The sequence below is a fragment of the Tinamus guttatus genome, unplaced genomic scaffold, assembly GCF_059628265.1.
Source record: "Tinamus guttatus ecotype Peru unplaced genomic scaffold, ASM5962826v1 Tinamus_guttatus_pri_ptg000150l, whole genome shotgun sequence".
Classification (NCBI taxonomy): Eukaryota; Metazoa; Chordata; class Aves; order Tinamiformes; family Tinamidae; genus Tinamus; species Tinamus guttatus.
In genome coordinates, this window is record NW_028288684.1 from 16295097 (window position 1) to 16315216 (window position 20120).

At 48.1% G+C, this 20120-nt stretch overlaps 1 protein-coding gene across 1 annotated transcript in view; it reads right to left on the reverse strand.

Annotated features, from left to right (window-relative positions):
- AMOTL1 (angiomotin like 1) overlaps positions 1-20120 on the reverse strand; it is a 68203-nt gene that overhangs the window by 30462 nt on the left and 17621 nt on the right. The window contains exons 3-5 of the mRNA XM_088522371.1: positions 16106-16255; positions 12537-13440; positions 875-1157 (exon numbers count right to left, since the gene is read on the reverse strand). Of these exons, the coding sequence (XP_088378497.1) occupies positions 875-1157; positions 12537-13440; positions 16106-16255 (1337 nt within the window). The remainder of the gene's footprint in view (positions 1-874; positions 1158-12536; positions 13441-16105; positions 16256-20120) is intronic.

Here is a 20120-nt window from a genome sequence, read left to right on the forward strand (position 1 = left end):
AAGCAAGGCGTCGCTCTTCCCTGGAGAAGCGAAGCACATATATCAAAAAGAGGGTGCCGGATCCGTCTGCAAGGGATTTCTGGGCAAATTTTTTATCAAATAATTATTTCAGATACAGTGGTAGTGTTCTTTGAACCACCATATTCATGTAATAGACATGAGTGTCTACAGTCAGTTTTAGAAACCCATCCAGCAACCATCAAAAGCCTCCGTCTCAATCACATTAACAAATTTCCAAACAAGAGCCAAACCCAGTGCAGGCTGTTACCCTTTCCTAACAAGAGTGGAGCATAATTTTCGCATTGAACTGTGTTGAACAAGACCGCTCAGGAAAGATTTGCCTCAAATTCCCCTTGCATGCAGCACTGCTTCTGGGCCAAGCCTAAGGGTGACAGAGCCCTGGAACAGGCTGCCCAGAGAGGTTGTGGAGTCTCCTTCTCTGGAGATCTTCCAAACCCGCCTGGATGCCGCCCTGTGCCCTGTGCTCTGGGTGTCCCTCCTGGAGCAGGGGGATTGGACTAGATGATCTCTAGAGGCCCCTTCCAACCTCAACTATTCTGTGATTCTAAGCTGTGTGGGAGCCAGCAGCAGCCCCTGCCCCACAGAGACTACTCCTGCCAGGCTGACGCTGAAGGACGGAGGGGGAAAGACCTCAGCAGAAAGTACCTGAGAAGTTGCCCTGTTACCCCCCAACAGCGTCGTGCCATGGGAATAGACACGCAAGTCCACCACAGAGGAGCAGTGTCTAGAGAGAGCCAACACCGTGCCACTGGTCCAGTGACACGAGGTGGCCTGGGTCACGTGGACCAGCTTGTGGGGATCAGCGGAAGCAGCGGCAGGACTGTGGCTCTGCCCATGGTTGCCCTTCACGTACCTTCTGCAGCTTATCCGCCTTCTCGTAGTAGCCTTCCAGCTCCTGCCGCAGCACGTGGTTCTCCTCGGAGAGCATCTCCACCATCTGCTGGGCTCGCTCCACGATGGCGAAGGCGTCCGGCGTGAGCGGGGCGCCCGGCGGCGTGCCCGGCGAGGGCTGCCCGGCGGCGGGCAGCGGCGGCACCGCGCCGCAGAGCAGGGCGCTGCTGGCAGAGGAGGCCTGCGAGGACATGGGGCTGTGCTGCTGCGCCGGCGCGGCCGGGAAGGGCGGTTGGCATTGCCGGCTGCAGGGAAGCAAGCGCGGGGGCAGGCGTTAGATGGGCGCATCCTTGGAAATGCACCGAGTGGCTAGGGAGCGAGAGCATTCACGCAGTTTCTATACGGTTTGTTAACAGGATTATTACTGTGCGGTCATGATCCTGGTCTCTAGTCAGTACTAAATATCAACAATCACAGCAGTAACCGGGTAAATTGCCTTCTCTCCTGTCCTTGACAGGGACGTACATGTTGCGTGAAGAATAAAGGAGCACTGAGCTGAAAACAGCTCTTTTTGCCTGGGTGCTTGCAAACGCTGCAGCCTCCCCCTGTCTCCACCTTGCCCCAACCCCACCGCAGAAGCTGGAGCCCACAGACTCTAGTGAAACACAAGCAATGTGTTACTCACCCTTCAAAGATTGGTGCCCACCTGGAGCAAGCAGGCAGGCTGATGGGCTCCGTTAGGAGACGACAAGAAGCAGTGGGAGCCAAGCAGTGTCCTCGAATAGCTTTAGCAAGCAGCAAAGGGAAGGACTGCTGTCTGGACAGCCCTGATCAATCATGGCAAATAATAAAAGCCATCTTCCAGTGCGAGCCCTCATTATGTCACTCGGTGACTAAAGGCATCCATCACCCCCAGTCTGGTCTCAGGAAGACTGAGCTGGTCACAGTCTGTGCAAACCTATTTGTGGGCTCGGCTTTCTGACAGCGGAGGGCTCTTTATCAATCAGAGTCATCACAGAGTTTGCAGTGGCTGGAGAACAATCCAAGAACATGCTTTAACATTAAGGGTAACCCTGAGGCTGGCAGGGTACCTCACATCCATCATGCACTTCACGCTTTGCAAGGAGAAGTGAGACTGCCCCTATTGCAGGATAATTCATGGAAAAGGAGCTCAAGGCCTGTCTGTGCCAGGCCCCACATTGCTCCCTCTGTACCTAACTCTGCCTGCAGTACCAGAAGCAGCCCAGAGATCCAACGGGGTCAATGTGGACCTCGGGAACCTTGTCAGGGTAAATGAAACCATGCAGCCCCACAGCGCAGAGCCTAGCTGCCAAACCAGGCTGTGTAGAACAGACTTAGGCTTTTCTGCACTTCCCAGGCCTAGGTGACAACCCTGGCCACACTGGACTCATATGCCTGAGCTGGAACCTCCCAAGCCCTATATTAACATCTCAAGCTCAGACCTACAGCAGCTCAAGCTGATCCAAATGGTGCTCCCGACACCCTGGTCCCTCCTGGCCATTCCCATACTCCAGTCTCCTCCATCCCCATGCTCTGCCTCAGGCCAATGCTGCTGCTCACTTGGCTAGGCTGCAGGTCAGTGCGGAAAACTGAGACAGCCAAAATCTAACCTAGAGAAAAACGAAAAGGGATCCATTTGCAGCTAGCTCATGTCCACACCTCACCGGCCTTGCCTCATGAATGTGACAGCGTCAGCGCTGGGGACAGAAGGGGAAAGATGGAGCCAGGCTGAGTAGTCCGAAAAGAAGGGCATTACAGAAGCCATAATGTAGAGAGGCTGAAAGGGTTGACCACAGAGGGTTTTTCAATATGCCATGTAATAGATTGGAGCTTATCAAAACCATTTAACAGTGGCCAGCTGCTTAACGCCACCTGCTCTTCCACACCTGTGCTCTTGCAATCAAGCACTTCCTGAAAGTTTCTGAAAGTCTGCCCTTAATGACACCCTATTAGGCTTGCTGTCAGCATCACTGCCTTTATTTCTGTACCCTGTGCCAGGCGGGAGATCTAGCTATAGGATGTATTTACCTCATTTGGTCTCACAAACCTTTGACTGGTATTTTTCTATACAGGCAATTTTGTGCTAAATAAATACATAATAAATATGATTACCGTTGTCTTCAGAGCCTACACAGCTTCTCAAAGTGGGGTTTTCAAAAGCTCTCGGTGTTGGCTTAATTCTGCTTCCAGTGATAATAACCCATTACTGTCTCTGATTGCAGCAGAACAAAACGAGAAGCAAATGCCCTTTGAAAGCCCTGTGCTAAAAGCTAACATCTCTACTCTAACCAGCTTGTCACCATCAAGTCACACAATGTCCAGGAAAGCTGGATGCATGCATACGTAGTCTAGCATGTTCATCCCGGCCCTCCTTCTGTGCCCAGAACAGCAACTCTGGCACAGAAAAGGACTGAAATGAAAGGAGCAGCAGCATTCAGCCATGGCCACGCCAGGCTCGCACGCGGTGCGACCTGTTAGCGCGCGCTGCAGCACCTCTCCCATATGGGCTCCTGGCCAGGGACAGCCCTGCCCATGCTCGCTTTGTCTTCAATATGCTTTTACCAGCCCAGCGTACATATTCCATAGGCTCCATCTCTACTGGCAAGACAGGCATCTGGTCCAGTTCAAGAGCACAACACAGGGTCACTCTCTGGGGGCAGTGTGGAGACATCAGCCAGGCCACAAGGTCTTGAGGGCTAGATGGCCCCAGGAAGACCCTCAGGCATATTGGTTCTCTAGTAGAAATACAGTCCAATTACTTTGGAGTTAAACTTCTACAAAAAGTGAATAAGACTTTCTCAAGCCAACACTAAGTTGGGGCAGCGCTGTGTGAAGTCTATGGCTCAGAGAGCCTGCTGTCATCAGAAACATTGTGAAGTGGGGAGAATTATTGCTAGGCCAGAAGGGAAAGCACTCCTGAGCCCAGATGCTGTACTGTCTTTATCTCCATATTTTTTATATTGTAATCTGCTCTGGATCATCTTCTAATTCACTGTTTCACAAGCACATGAACCCCTGCTGAGGAAGGGCTGCCATGGCTGGGGGCAGCCTGCACGGCTACGCTGCATTTCTGCCCCATCAGTGCCGGGAGAAACTCTCCTCTTGCTGGTCCTCGCTCGCCCACCCCGTCCCAGCAGTGTACAACACAACGGCAACGCTGGGCCATAGAAAAACAGGAGAAAGGGAACTTCTCCAGCTAGGAAAAATGGGAACCCTTCCCCAGACAGCACGCTACCTGGAGCCAAGATCCAGTCTGACCCGAGGGCAAAGGAGAAGCATCAGCAGAGCCTCAGCCTCACTGTCCTCTGGAGTTCACTGCCTTTGCAAACATTAATACACCAAAATGAAATGGACTAGCAGAGACACAAGCTTTTTCTGCCACCTTATCTGTTGGGGATTGTAGTGTTGGAGGACACACATGGCAACAACTGGCAGGAGCTTCTTCTCCCAAAGGAGGTGGTTCTACAAAAGAGTATCGGCCACCAGCTGGAATATCTGTGCTGATGGAGACCCATGTGACAGACATGGGCAAGAGCTCAGCATCTGATTTTGGGTGCTGATCACTTGTGCTCATCTTCAGGATGAGCACATTCAGGATCCAGAACATTTTAATGTGGGGAAATTCCTCCTTCACACAAACTCCTCAGAGCTCAGGAGGATGAGATAGCGCTGGGTTGCAGAGGATGTAACCCAACACAAGAGCCATACGGGCTCTGCTGGAGTGTAGCTGCTTGGCTCCAATTCTTAGTGTACTCAGCAACTCTGCAACCATGAAATTTGAAGCATGCATCTCCCCTTGCTCCAAAGATATCCTGCAAAATGTCATTGAAGCTTAAACCGTGGCAATACCGCTTTGCTGGACCTGCAAGCAAACTGAAACAATGCTGGGGCGGGGGCTGAGCGGATGGAGGCAGCACAAGGCACAAGGCGGGAGGCGTGAGGCACGAGGCAGCAAGCACGAGACGTGAGGCGCGAGGCGGGAGTGCGTGGTGCCTATGGGCAGCTCTCACTGAGGTGAGTCCTACTTGGAGCGCCCTCGACCAGCTGGCTGTGGGGCCGGGTCCCCATTTTGACGTTATCTCGGGATGGAGCCAGCCTCCACACACTTGGTCATAGCCCTGTTCTCCCCTTGGTGCCTGTGCGAGGCCACCTCAGCCAGGAGAAAACAGGAAGCGGCAGCTACCATGGAGCCTGGGCTGCCCCAGGAGCCCATGGCCAGCTCCACTGGGGCAAAGCGGGTACATTCAAGGTAGCTGGGCCATCCACACAGCAAAAAGGTACACACGGTCCACCCAACAGCACCAAATTACCCAAGATAAGGTTACCTAAGTAACCTATAAGGGAAAAATATCTTCACGATGAGGGTGACAGAGCACTGGAAGAGGTTGCCCACAGAGGTTGTGGAGTCTCCATCCTCGGAGATTCAAGAGAATCTGGACAGGATCCTGGGGAACCTGCTCTAAGTGACCTTGCTTGAGTAGGGCAATTGCACTGGAAGATCTCCAGAAGTTCCTTCCAACATCTACATCTGTGATTCTGCAAAGATGACAGTGATTTACACCAGGTGGAGATCTGGCTCCTGGCTGTATCCTCCTGGTTTTTCTTCCTGAGAGTTCCCTCCTGACTCTGCTCATAATGCAAACCATGGGAACCACTTTTTCCAGCAGTCACTTACTGCCAGAGACCATTTCAGAAGACCATTGAGGCCAACACAACACAACACGCGCCAAGGTGCTGCTGCCAGGCCACAAGTCATGTCCTTTTCTTTAGGTTTCCCCAGTGTGCAAAAGCTGTCAAAAGCCATCCTACCCTTGTCAGGGACTGGATTTTTTTTTTTTTCACTTGAAAAATGAGCAATACGCAAACATCAGAGAGAGCAAACGTCATTTGAAATGCGGAGTGTTTGCAACTGCAACCAAGCAAGCTGCACCTCTTCAACGCACCTGACAGCTCGTCTACACTTAAAGGTTTTACCAGGATAATTAATTCAGCTAAGTGTGAGTTAGTTTGGCATTTCCAAAATAAAAGCCACAGCTGATTTTACGCAAGTAAAAGCCCAACTGTCTGGACACAATTAGTCCAGTACAAAGGTGGCTTGCTCAGATACAGATTTTCTCATTTCTTTGTGCGAAAAGCTTATCCTAATAGAACACATTTTATATTGATCTCCGAATCTAAACCAGAGGAGATATATCACTTTTCCTTTTTCATTATAAGTCAGCATTATTCTCTGTTGTATATAAGCCCTTTAAACACTTGCAGTAACTCTTGATATGGACCTCCCCTCAATTTTACTTTTTCACATATCCTTCAGATTGTCTAATCTTACAGGCATCCTCTGTATCCATATTTTCTTCAATTACAAATCACTCATTGAGCTACTAATGATTTACATGCTGTAACAACATCAGAAACAAGATTCTGTGTAGCTGGGGGCGTAAGAGAGATTCTCAGAAGTATTTTCCATCTTGGAAATTGAACAAGTACAATCTACGTTATTTGAAGTATGACTGTCAAACATCATGGGGATTAACTGCATATGATTTTTTGTGTTTACTTGCTTCATTCGTCCAAATTTAATTATATAACTGAGCCAACTGTAAAATGAGTGTATATGCAATAAAATCAACACAGCCATTCATCTTAACAAATCAACATTTGTAGAAATAAGAGAATAATAACATCAGCTCAGTTAACATCCAAGCACTCATGTAAAACTCCAAATAAACAAAGGAATAACAATTATCCTGAGCGCCTTTGGACATAATATATTAAGAATGGCTTTCTCAAATGCTTCTACTGTGCTTTAAATGTTGATTTTAGGCTACATTAGAGGAGGTTATAATCTTCCAGCCAACACATTTTCATTCAAAATTGTTCTTTTTATAATCATGATACTGTGATATATTATGTTTTCTGATACTTCTGTAATATCTTCAGCGACTTTGATTCTAAAAATTTGGCTTTTTTTAAGCATTATTTTAGAAGTAGGATTCCTATATAATTGGGCAATCCAAAATGGAAAAAAAAAAAAAGAAAGAAAAATGTTAAGATTGTAGAGATAGAGAGAGAGGAAGAAAAGAGTGAGCCCTTCCAGTGCTATGTACTGGAGAACAGAAGAGTTCTGTTCTGTGGATCCCATGTCCTGCTCATAGATCACACTAAGTGATGCACAATTTTCAGTGCAGGTTATGTAATACCTTAACAGTGATCCAAATTCAACAAAATACTTGGCCATAGTCCTCCCTTGTGAGGAGGGATGAAGAATCCCACAAGGACCCCCCCAACTTTAAATTTAGGCATTATCTAAATATTCCAGTTGGGCTGGAACCCCTGGGAGCAAGAATGACCATCACAGAGGACTTCTTTATGCTTTGGCCATTTGCAGGGGAAAATTACAATCTGCTTTGAAAAACATCCTGAAAAAACAGTGTCTAACCCTGTTCTCCATAGTTAAGAGAGGGACAGGACACCATATTTCTTCTTTGCAGCGATTCACAATTAATTTAAATAGTCATGTTAAGGCTCACTTGACTTACAGAAGAGGAGAAGGTGCCTTCCTCAGCCCCATCTCCCTCGGCACTCCTGGAGGAGGAAATGGCAGGAATTGCAATACAGATGGGGTAAGACAAATGGCACTGGTATCACTGCAGCTGCTGGGCTGGCTTTTTGCTTTCATTTATTTTAATGAAAAGCAGTTTAAACCAGATGGATTTAGACCAGATGGAGACAATACAAAGCTCTTCTGGAGTGACTACTGCTACAGTCTGTAACATCATCCAAGAAAGCTACGATCCTTCTCTCCTCCTATGTCACCCTTCGCTGTCAGCACCCTGGCGGAGCGGCCTTCTACCTGATGCTCAGGGTTGTGCTAAACCTGCAAAGCAAGATCAGCAGATGTCAGATTGGAGGACACAGTTTAGGTGCTTGTCCCAGTGACATCCATAAGGTCTGCCACGCTGCCAGAGCACCCACGTCATTGAGGTGCCTCAGAGTGGATGGAAGGACTTCACTATCCTCATGGCCACAGACCCGTGGCTGAATGAGTAAATATAAACAGGTTGCCTGAAAACAGCAGTAATGTAGGGCTTTTTAACATACAAATAACCAGAGAAGCCACACGCCATTCTGGCAGTTAAATATGCGCTTCTGTTTCCAGGCAGGGTGGGAAGTTCTGAGGCTCACAACAAATGGCATGATCTTTACAACATTCGCACTCCACTCTTCAGTTTCGTACTTCAAAAACTCATGGATTAGATCAGAATTAAAAGTGAATTTAAAGGTACCTACATGAAAGAATTCTGCTTGTAACTATGAGGGAAAAATCCTCATCAAGCAGTGGTGTTTCCAGTTCACGGCCTTATTTGCATTACTGGCACTTCTTATTAATGCTGCAAAGAAGCAAATCATTCTGGAGAAAAGTTATCAGGATGTGACAAGGGCCATGGGAAGCAATGAAGAGGATTCATCGCTTGCATTGAGTGATCTGGATCACTATTTAAGCTGGGCACAAAAAAACGATATGTACTTGAACAGGTCCAAGTAGAAGTTTATCCACCTACGAATAAACACGAGAGGCTGCAGTAAAAGGAAATTCTATCCTGGACCACAACTACCTCACATATATTAATGGATAACAAGGCACATGGTGAGTTCCCAGAGTGACAATGTCTGAAACATCAAGTATTTATGAGATACTTAAACAAGGAATATGGAGCCACATTGCAGAGGTGACACTGCAGCTGAGTTTGCCTCTGGTTCACCTGCTACTGCAACAGTGTCCTGTTCTCCTTTCCACAAGAAGCAAAAAGTTACAACAACCAAACCAGAATCCGAACCAGTAACTAGAAAATACAGACTGAAACTAAGATGCAAATCTTTGCCAGAGATGGCAATTAGCTAGTGGAACAAGTCGGTAAAAGCTGTCATGAATTCTCCAGCAGCAGAATGTTTTAATCATCACGACTGAATGCTTCGCAAACTGGAATTAATTCGGGGTCCATGCAAAAGACTAAATTAGGTTATTTCAAAGTTCTTTAGCTAAAAGTCTGTGTCTCTCTGAACAGGTACCTAAGGAAAGTTAGCAAAAGCATCATTCAAGAGTAGCTAGAATCTAGGAAAGGATTTTTTAAAGGTTATTACACTTGGCCCACATAAAGCATTCAGAAGTCGTGAGTCAGGGCCTCAAGCATCATGTGACTGCCTTAAAAATAATGGTATTTTAAAACAAGAATAAATATTGGTTTCTTTTCTATTTGTCTTCTGGTTTTCGGCCCTTTAAGCTTCAGGCTCCAAGCTCTGCTTTGCAAGCATGATATCCATAAAGCAGAGGTCACTAAATCAAATTTATGTGAAAGCTGAGATTCCTACAACATCACATGACTCCAAGGGGTCTTCAGGAAACTACCAAATATCTGGAGATTTACAGTAAAGTTGTAAGATTTGGCAACAGTGATTATAAAGGCGGTGTTCGTGCCTTAAAAGTCAACCACTTGCAAAAAAAAAATTAAAAAAACAAAAATCACACCAAAAAGGCAAGTTTAGCAGCAGCTGCAGTTATTCCATCCCCTTCAGCAACTCCTTGCCAACATTTGTGGGTTTCTAACCACATCTTCCTGAGCACACGATGACTAGGGAGGAGGGGGTATTAATGACCCCAGGTCTTTTCCATCCCCCATATTCATGGGCTCCTCTTCCAGATCAAGCTGCTTCATGCTTTGCCCCTCAGTGTTAGGAAAGGCAAGGAGTCTTTTGCACGGTGCCTGTCCTGAGGGTTTCCTGATGGGCCAGGGACAGGTACAACATGTCCAGGAGAGAGGACAGGACCTGCTGGGTTATGTGATTGCACATGACCATGGCGGGGGGGCAAGCTCTATTTGCATTAGCTTCTTTCCTTCCCCACCTCCAGAGCCCCCAGCAAGGTGAGAACTGAAACCTCTCACCTCAGAGAAGAAAATACAGCGTCTCCAAACCCTGCTCTCCTATTAACACTAGGAAAGTGGGTAGACCTCAACGTCAGCTCCTATCAATGTCTGTCTTTCCAGTCAAACAACGAATGGAAGAGTTTTCTGAGTCCAGCTAATGGGGAAAACCTGAGCAATGGCACAGAAAAGCTGCTGTCCCCCAGCTCATGTCTGGAAGTGACTGGATGGCTTAACAGCCCCACAGCTCTTCTCTAGGGATGTTTAGAGGATGCCTCCCAGTCCGGGCTTCTTACTCATTTAACTGCAGCTTCTTCACGGGGAGATGTGGGGAGACTCCAGCCAGAGAGGCAGCCACCACCACCACCAAACAGCTCATCTATCTTAGCACTCTCAATACAGACGAGCACCTGGGGAACAGGCGATTTTGTGGAATTGTGTTTTAACCAAGAGCATTCGAGAGCTGGATGAGTGTGTCCTGTGAAACACACAATGAAGCACTAGAGCACATTGCCTTTTGTTTAATGGAGCTGCACAAAAAGCCTTGCTGAAATGCACTCACAGAGCTGGAGAGAGGAAAAGTGATGAGCACACACGGATTACAGCCACTTTCTAAAGGCTTTTGTCACCCAAATCTTCCCTCACAGCAAGGCCACAAGGGGAGCCTGCAAGCCATGCAGCCAATTACGAGCTCGGGAATAGCACTGGAGAAGAAACCAGCAAGTTCTTAGCAATTAAGAACAAGTCCAGGTAGTGCCAGTGCTGAGTATTTTGATGTACCCAGCCATTTGCTGTGAAAAGTTGGTGCCACTGTACCAAAAAGAACACCACACCAGGAACCCAAGATGAGCAGGACAACCACCACTGAGCCAGCAAAGCCCCACTTCTCACCCAACCATACACTCCCCATCTATGGCCATTTTGCAGAGTAACAGCACAAGATTCATGGAGCACACGTGTAAATCCAGATCACCCCTACCAAGACAGGGCCAGCAAACAAAGATCTGCAGGATATACATGAGCAACCCTGCTGCTAGCAGGAATTACGGCTCACCAGGCACCCAGCAGGAACAGCAAGGAAACATCTCCCTCAGAGCCAAGTCCCATGGGAAAAGAATGAGAAAAGGCCTGAAAACCCTTGTCTGCCCACCATGAGCCAGGCCTACTGCTGTTGCTTCCTCCAGAAAGGATTCAAGAAAATCAGACCAGCTCCTTCTACGCGGCGCTCCCTTTGTGTGGGGCCGAAATGTCTGTTGGCTGAGGAATCCCACACGGCTTCCTGAGAGCACAGCCTCAACCTGACCGCCTCAGTGGCAAGTTCATACAGTTGTTTCTCAGCATAAACAGAGATTTTTGCTTAGCTCTTAAAAATATCATTTTGCTCTGAAAAATTACACAAACGCAGGACAGCAAATACTGGCAACCAAAGCACTTGTTTGGCCGGAGGAGCGCCAAGAGCGCTCCCGGGCCTGGGGTCACAAAAGGCCTCGTTGGACAACAACTTCCAACATGGACAACACTGCCATCCACGTGACATGACCCAAACCAGCCAGATGCACCAAGGCTGGCAAAATACTTTTCCAAGAGGTCCAAGAGCAGTGGGACGAGATAGAGGAACACTTCAATTCATGTTCGGCAGGAAAACCGCCTTGATAGAGCGGCCCCTCGCCCACGGTGCGATCCTGCGGCGGGCGGCCCTGCCAGGCCACGCACAGGGCAGCCTCTCCCCTCACCCGCGAGCAGGGAGACCTCAGCGGGATCCGCGGCGCTTGGCAGGATCCTAGCAGCTTTCAGGAATCGGCTCACAGGAAGTAAACACTTAAGATTATTTTTAATGCGCTTGGAATAAAACCTGCTCTCATGCAGAGGCCCAGCACAAGGGGCCAAGCACCATAAAAGTCCTGTGGAAGCTTTGTTTGGAAGATTGAAGTAGGACATAAGTGATGTATACACTTTATATGGCCCTCTTTGTGAAAGAGGGCCAGTGAAAGTATAATCTAGTGACAAGGCAGGTCTGAAATAGAGATGCCTCTTTATCTCAGACTTAAGTTAAAAAAAAAACTTTTTTTTTTTAGTTTGGGCTTTTGAAGATCTTGATGATTTGAGGCTTAAGTGAAATCAGAAATCACAGAAATAGCATTTTTCACTTTTAGATAAAATACCACAGGACAAATTTAATTTCTAAAATATTTACCTTCTGTGTGAATTACAAAATATGAGCAGCAGTTCTGCATGGGCCAGCATGGGGTTTTATTTCACCCCTGTAATGCCAAACTAAACCATGAACCGGACTCTAGCTTAAAAGGATAAATATGAAAGTTTCTGGCTTTCATGCAAAAAGAAATTAAGACAGATTCAGAAACTGAAAACTTTTAAATAAAATATGCATTTTCTATGTTTACTGAAGGTTCCAAAATTCACAGTGACCAGTCCAGACGGGCAGACCAGAGAAACTCAAGTCAGCACACAGTGCTGCGACCGAGCACTACAGACGCCTTGGGACATGGCATCATTATGGGCACAGAGTGCAAAATATCTCAAAATGGGAATAAATGACATCTATTTCTGCTCGCTGGCTTGTTTATACCATCGCAGTGTAAGAAGTCACCTCAGGGTGACTGAAAAGCTGCAGATATCAACTGCAGTCACCTGCTTCAAAGCAACCACAGCTTCAGAGCAAACAACCGCCCAGTCGAGGAGGACGTAGGAGAGCAAGGAGCAAACCCACGACGCCAGAATTACCTGGTGACCCCGTACTCGGGAGGCGGCTGGTACCGAACGACGGCCACCTCGGTCCGGGCGGGCTGCGGAGCCCCGTAGGAGGGTTTGAGGACATCCTGCCCCATGGCCGCGTGCTGGTCGCCAAAGAAGAGCCCATGCTCGGGTGCCTTGCTCACGGGGGCCACTGCCTGCTTAGCTTTGTAGGGGTACTCAGGTGGTGGGCCCCGTGGGTCCATGGCCTTGGCGGGCGGCGCGGCCGGCGCTGCCGCTTTGAGCCCTTTGCTGCTCCCTGAGGTAGGCGGGTGTTGCTTAGCACCGTTTCTCTCCAGCGAGAGCTGCATGATCCTCTCGCTGAGCGAGCGGACGTGGCCCTGCTTGAGCTCCTTCAGCGCTTCGTCCTTGTGCGCTTGCCCGCTGTTGGCCCGGTTCACCGTTGCCCGCCCTTCAGTCCTCGACTTCTGCGTGGACACGCCAGCCACGTAAAAGCCCGGGCCAACCGCCCCCGGCTGCTGGCCTCGGAAAAACTGGGACTGGGCCTTGGCCTCCTCGTAGGTGGGTAGCTCTTCGTTGTTCTGCTGAGGCTGCACGGCCCGCGCCTGCTTCTCCATCACTGTATTGTCCCCCTGGTGCTCCTGCCCCTGAGGTTCCTGGCGGGCCGACTGCTGGAGCATTTGTGGCTCTTCTTGCGCGAGGTTTTCTGTGGAAGAGAGAGTGCTGGTAGTGCTGTTGGAGGGCCCTGCGCTCCCCGTGGCCTGGTGCTGAATTGCCAGCAGGTTCATGTTCTCGTTGGGGTTGCCATACCTCAGCTGCTCCTGGATCAGGCGCTGCAGCACGGTGCCCGCGGCCGCCTCCTCCGACCCTCGCATCTCCACCTCTGGGAGCCGGAGGAAGCTGGGAGGGTGCAAGGTGCAGAGCGGCTCCTCGGCTGGGCAGAGAGAGAGCAGAGGCAGGGGTTACACTTTGAGGAAGCCTTGAACGTGGAGAGAGGATGTGGTTGAAGGAGGCGTGAAAACCATGGAGTCTTCCCCTCAAAGCTTTTCAGCACTCCTCCATACTCACCCGTGCCCCTAGCTGGGCAGGCCCTCTGCCCCAGCCGCTTCCCTTTCTGTATTCACAATAAGCACTTAGAAGCATATCCCCATCCCCTCCCCAGCCTTCGCCCAATACACCCTCAACAGCCTCTTGATATACTCCGTGTACTCATCCCATACCCATGGCTCCCAGGTCCCTCCCTGGAGAATCAGGCAGTTTCAGAGGGAAACTGGCTCCTCCTGAGATGAGAACCTACTATGAGCTGGGTGAATTGCTCCCAGGAAATGCCTCTCCTGGGTTACAGAGGCAGCCTACACGGTGATACTAAAGAAGATGCTAGATTTTTGATAGCCATAGAGAGATGTGTTGCATCCTCTCCTGGGTGTGCTGCATGCCACAATGCAGTAAGATGTGGCATTTCTCACAGAAAAGTTTCAAAATGATACTGAAAATATAAAGATTCTAAAAGTGTATTTAAAGAGGAGTCTGTGCTTGGGCATTTTATTTTAGCACAGCAATTTCCCTTCTGGTTAATAATGATATATCTAAGTGAGTTAACACTACCTTGTTCTGGCAGATGTTAGGGCCATAGATACAACACCGTAAAAAAGGCACATCTTCAAAATATCTTTAAAAAGGCATAGACAGATTTGATAAAAAGCTATAACACAGATTAGTGAAATAATTCAGAGGTGACGGTACAAGTTTTGCACCCAGGCCAGTCATGTTTAAGCAAACCCACAAGCCCTGCAAGCTCCATTTGCATGGGAGAAACTGCTGAGTGATTCTGCAATCTGCAGGGAAGCTGCACAGGTTGGGCACTGGTGCCACATGTTATTTGAAATGGATTCCTGGTCTCTCCTCATAGCTTGGCAGAAAGTAGCACTTGCCTGGAGCTACACATCTAATGACAAACAGGCAATGCTGGGAGGCCGGGATCCTTCTGTCCTCGAACCTCCCAGGCGCTCCCACCCCAGCTGGTGTCACGCATTGCTACAGACCATGCCTGAGGCCAACGGGAGTGCTCAAAGGCCCCAGTGCAGACAAAAGGGAGATTGAGCCCCCTGCTTTGGACAGTCCTCACATTTCCCTAGGCTGACTTGAGTTCAGTTTTTGAGGTCATTCTTGGCAACTTTACATCTCTATCCTGCTGCTTCTCATTCTCAAGGGAGTTGTTCAAAAGTACTAACACTTGTTTTCTGGCATTAGAAACTAGCTAAAAAGCAAACTTTCTCTTGAGGTTTGGTATTTCCCTGAGGTTTCATCTGTTATTGCACATGCTGTGGGATAACTTATATACAAGCCAGATGCCAGAGGAGAAGAACAGCCTTCGGCTCTTAGCTGCGAGAATAGGTCATTTCCACTAACATTTTTGCAGTAAAGGACTAAGGAGGACTGTGGGGCTCTGAAAGGAGGGAGATTCCCAGGCTGCCTCATTACATCACCTCTCCTGTTTTCTCTGGGGCAATAGCACCTACCCACTCGCCTGGCTGGGTGTGGGGGTTTCCATGGGTCTGTGGACTTGCTGGGTTTGCAGTGTGTGGGAGTGGGAATGATGCACACAAGAGGGGACAGGGACACCCTGCAACTCACCCCCGGGCAGGGCTCGTGACACCCAAAAGCCACGCTGAGCATTGCCAGGACATGCTGCTGACAGACGCCTGCAAAGGGCATGACAAGACCTGGGCTCTCCATCGTTTTAATTAGGGTGTAGGCATCAACTTAATACCATGCTGGTAGGTAAAGGTTGTGCTCTCCTGCTTTCCATGGAGCTGGCCTGAGGCAGAGGAGCCGTACTGCCCCAAAAAGCATTCCTGCCCCCACTACAAATAGCAGCTGTCTCACTGGCATCTGAAAATCACTGCTGCCTATGCTTTTTTGCAGCCAACAAGATGCACAGAGACACATACATGCATTTACCTGCATGCCTATTAGCCAAGTATGCACCTAATTTATATGCCACTGCAGTTACAGCTATTACGGCTTTATTCCCATTACTGCACTGCACAGAAGCCTCACCATACTGGGCCTTTTTGCAGAGATGCAGCATAAAATCTCTCTTGCATACCAGAAAGTTCCCAGTCTGGGTTACACAACTGAGATGTGCCTGAGGAAAGTGGCAGGTGACAATGTCACACGGTGGTTCTTTATCATACACTGCTAGGATTTGCACTCTGGCACTGCTGGCACCTTTACATTGGGGAGATAAGATATAGTGGCTGGTTTTTGAGGATTTAACTCCGTGTGCCTTCCTCCAGGTGCCTGCAGTCCTGCTACTTTGGCAAAAAGCTACGGATCTCGGCCCAGATGTTCAGTGCAGAGCAACCAGGTCCTGAAGGACAAGTAGAAATGGTGCCTCCTCCACAAGCAGAGGTGAAAAATAATGATGGGCCATAACACTGAAGTCAAAAACTCCTTTGACTCTGCTGGGGGTGAGGAGCTGGCCTCCCATGCTTTAAGTGTTATTTGTAAATGGTTTAAACTGTTCAAATTATGTTCAGGCAAAAACACAGAAGTAAATGTGATAGGTTGGTGTGCAAGCATGACCACCCACTCACCAGCTTTCTCTTTAGCACCACTGATTACTTCAGCTGTTAATGGAGAAACTTCATGCCTGCCAGCAAATAACTGGTGATCTGGGTAAAGAAAGCCAGAGTCCTCCTGTATCTGGGCTGGGCTGGTAGGCTTGTAACAGACAGACGAGGAGCCTGCAAGAAAGAAAAATGAGATGTCAATAAATGAACCAACTGAATGAAAAAAAAAAAAAAGAAATCATGACCTGTGACTGAAGTCCAAAATAATTTTCTTGAGCGTATCTGGGTGAACCGAGAAACTCTGCTGGGACCACCCAGCAAATGCCTTTGCTGTCCTTGGCACCCTAATAACACACTAACTCTGATGAAGGAGCAGCAGGCACCAGGTCCTCAGTGCTATTTCATGCACTGATCCAGCCTAGCTGTTGAGGTCCCCAGTCCAGGTGCTATGCAAGCCTGACCCAGCCTCGCTTACAAAAGTCACAAAAGTGACAAGTTTTGTAGTGACAAGCTCACAAATCATCGTATGGCCCAGAACAAGAATCCAACACAGTGAGGGTAAAACAGAAAGATGCTGAGGGTAAAAAGAAGGAAAGAAGGAGACCTGATAACCCAGAGGCACATTCAATAGCAGCCAAAGTCTGTGAAAGGCTTCTCCTCAAAATCCATCCACTCACAAACAGTAATTCAGTGACACAGAAAATTACTGGGACATAAGATACAGCCAACACTATCAAGAGAGAGAGTTTATAAATCACTTCATCTAGATGTTCTTAATATGGTAAAGAGAGGATGTAGCTGGAGAACCACAGAAATATCTCAGGCTGACTGACTCCCAGCACTGGATTCACATGCCCTAACTTAGGCATCTAATAGATATCTCAGTCTTGAACTAGTCACCCCAGGCTCCTTTCACAAGCAGTGAGTAGAAACAGACTCTCCTGGAGCCAGTTGTTGGGGCTGCTTGTCTCTGGAGGTGTCTATTCTAACAAGTACCTTCAAAATGTGTCACAGCAGCATTAAGACGTGACAACGTTCACTCTGTGCTACCCTCCGCTCACCTTCGCCTTCCTTGTTTCCTGCTCCTTTTTCAGAGCACTTCCTTGGCCTTCAAAACCAAAAGCTCTTTGAGGACAAGGACTGGGAACGCGAGTATCTCCTTGCCCTGAGTTCACCCTGGTGCTCCCAGGACTCAGCAGAACTGCTCATTTACACTCCCAGGTCCCTATTTTAGACAACAGACGTCTATCAACCGCCAGCACTGACCTGCTTGGACTGAAGGCCCTAGAGGTGGTGGCCTTGGAGGAGAACATGTACATCCCAGTGGGGCGGGAGACCCATCAGCATGGAGCCTGGCTAATAGAAAAGATCATTTTCTAATAGAACGGTGCCCCACAGCAACTCTGTGTTCTGCAGGATCTGCTGTGAGCCACAGATGACCCGAAACAGAATCACAGAATCACAGAATGGTTGAGGTTGGAAGGGACCTCTAGAGATCATCTAGAGATCTAGGGATCATGTCCCTGCTCCAGTAGGGACACCTAAAGCATGGGGCACAGGGTGGCATTCAGGCGGGTTTTGAAGATCTTCACAGAAGGAGACTCCACAACCTCTCTGGGCAGCCTGTTCCAGGGCTCTGTCACCCTCACAGGAAAGAAGTTCTTCCTCACATGGAGATGAAACTTCCTGTGTTTCAACTTGTATCCATTACCCCTTGTCCTGTCACTGGCCACCACTGAGGAGTTTGGCCCCATCTTCCCTACATTCTCCCCTCAGGCGCTTGTACATGTTGATCAGATCCCCTCTCAATCTTCTCTTCCCCAGGCAAAACAGGCCCAGCTCACTTAGTCTTTCCTCAAGATGAAACAATTCATCTAGACTGTGGTTGGCGTCTCCGCTACCCACGCCCTTGCTACCACGAATCACATGGGGATGTCACTCTGCTCTGCATTTCCCTACAATCACCACTAAAGTCAACGCTCCTGTGCTGAGTAGGGCAGCGGGGCTGTAATGAGGAATCACGTCTGGCCCTTCCCCTTTACAGGCATGAAGATGATGATACAATTTTCTTCTGTGCCCATGGGAGAGGGACTAGGCATTTCTGTGAAATGTTAATGAATTCACCACTTTATTATTCATATTATGCATGAATCCGTATAGCAGTTATCTATATTTAGAGAGCAAAATGGAAAGATTGCTCAACTGAGCAGATATAAACCAAATATGTTTGTCAAAATTAGCACGGTAGACTGTCCTGGAACTTGTGCTGATGCTGATTCAGAACCAAGAAAAATCTCAAAATCTTGATTTCCAACATTATTAATGTATTCTGCTACAAAATCATATTAAAGGTACCATGCCCTGCTCACACAAGGTCCTGCTTTGGAACCACAAATTCTGTGTGAAACTTCCCAGGCTCGTTTTATGAATAAAAGCTAAAAACTGCCATGGAACAAAGAAAATCCACGTGCACAAGGAAGACAAACTGTTTCGGGCAGTACAGGCAATCTAAATAGCCGACAATTACCAGCTAGGCCACCCCACTCACCAAATGGAATTTAAAAGAAAGAAACTGTTAATAAATTTTGGGTGGCTTTTACTCGCTTTCTGAATGTTGAGTCAGAAAATGCCCTCAGGTCATGTTTTCAAATTCTCCTAGACGCAAAAACGGAGAATAAAGATGTGCTTTTTTTTTTTCTATTTTTTTTCTCTGTAATAACAGCAGAATTTCTCAAGTAACAGCTTCTCTTTGGGGGCTGGGGCTATAGCAAAGCAATCACGTAAAATCTTGCACTAAAATTGCAAGGACTGGTAAAAGCAATCATCTGTCAAATTGCTCAGTCCCAGATCTCTATTATACTCAAGTAAAAACCAAGTGGCTCCAACGCAGGCAGAAATCATTCCACTTTGCTTGTGCTGTTGTTATACTGTAATGATGTTTTATGTTTATTCAGGTTTTAGATTTTAATAAAATGTTGGGTTTAATCGGCGCAGGAAAGCAGCTTATGTGTAAAACAGATAACGGCTGCCCGAAGATGAGTGCTCGGGGCATGGCCGCAATTCAGACGATGCACAATAATACAGAGCTGGGAAGCGCAAGGATGCTTCGTGAGCTGTTTCAGAGCAAGGACGGGGCTTTCTCCTTTTTCCACTTGTTATTTTGGGAACATCATAAACCTGAATCCCTCCTCTAGAGGAGAAGGGGCTGCCCACAGGTGGGCAAGGCAAAACCGGCGCTCTCCCACGGCGGCGGGAGGGATCTTGTGCAGCCATAGGTTATCTTCCACGCTGAAAAAACAAACCCATTGCAGCAGCAGTGCTGGGAAGGAAAATAAAACCAGGAAAGCAGAGCGACGGATGTGGCAAGTGTTTATTTTCCACCCTGGCTCCCACTCTGTCTTTTGCTTTCCGCTGCATTGAAAGAGGCCTTTTCATTCTTTCCTTCTTGTTTCATCAATCCGTCATTTGTTCTGCTGCCGGCCGATGGACAGGGTGAGAAGCACTTGCCTCACTACTGTGCTTGAAAGTTGCAACACAGGATAAAGCGGAAGTGGTTACTGTCTGGAACAGCAAGTGTGAGACAAAAATGTGGATGGTGGAACACAGTGGGAGCAACCACCAGAGGAATAACATGAGACGAGGAGGGGGCTTCTCTTCTTGATATTATAGCAGGTTATTATGGAGCTTCTCTGACTGGGCCTGCACCGTGCATGGCATTTGTACAAACACGTGTTGCGCCTGTTCACAGCAGATTATTTCTCCCGTATCTCGGTGATCCTTTTTCTGGAGGTGTCTCAGGCAAAAAACGCAGATGCTTTTGCTGGGTGCAACACACCTTGGACCAGTCAATAAGCTCTAGAAGGCTAAATACAAGAGCACATCTCCATCCACCAGATTTCCTTGTAGAGCAGTAGCAAAAGACCATGTGGCAGACATTGTTGGGACACAAGTCCTGTGTGGTAACCATGCTCTGAAGGCAGCAGGGACAAAACTGAAGGCCATGCAGAGGAGCAGAACCTCAAGAGACCAAGACATGGCC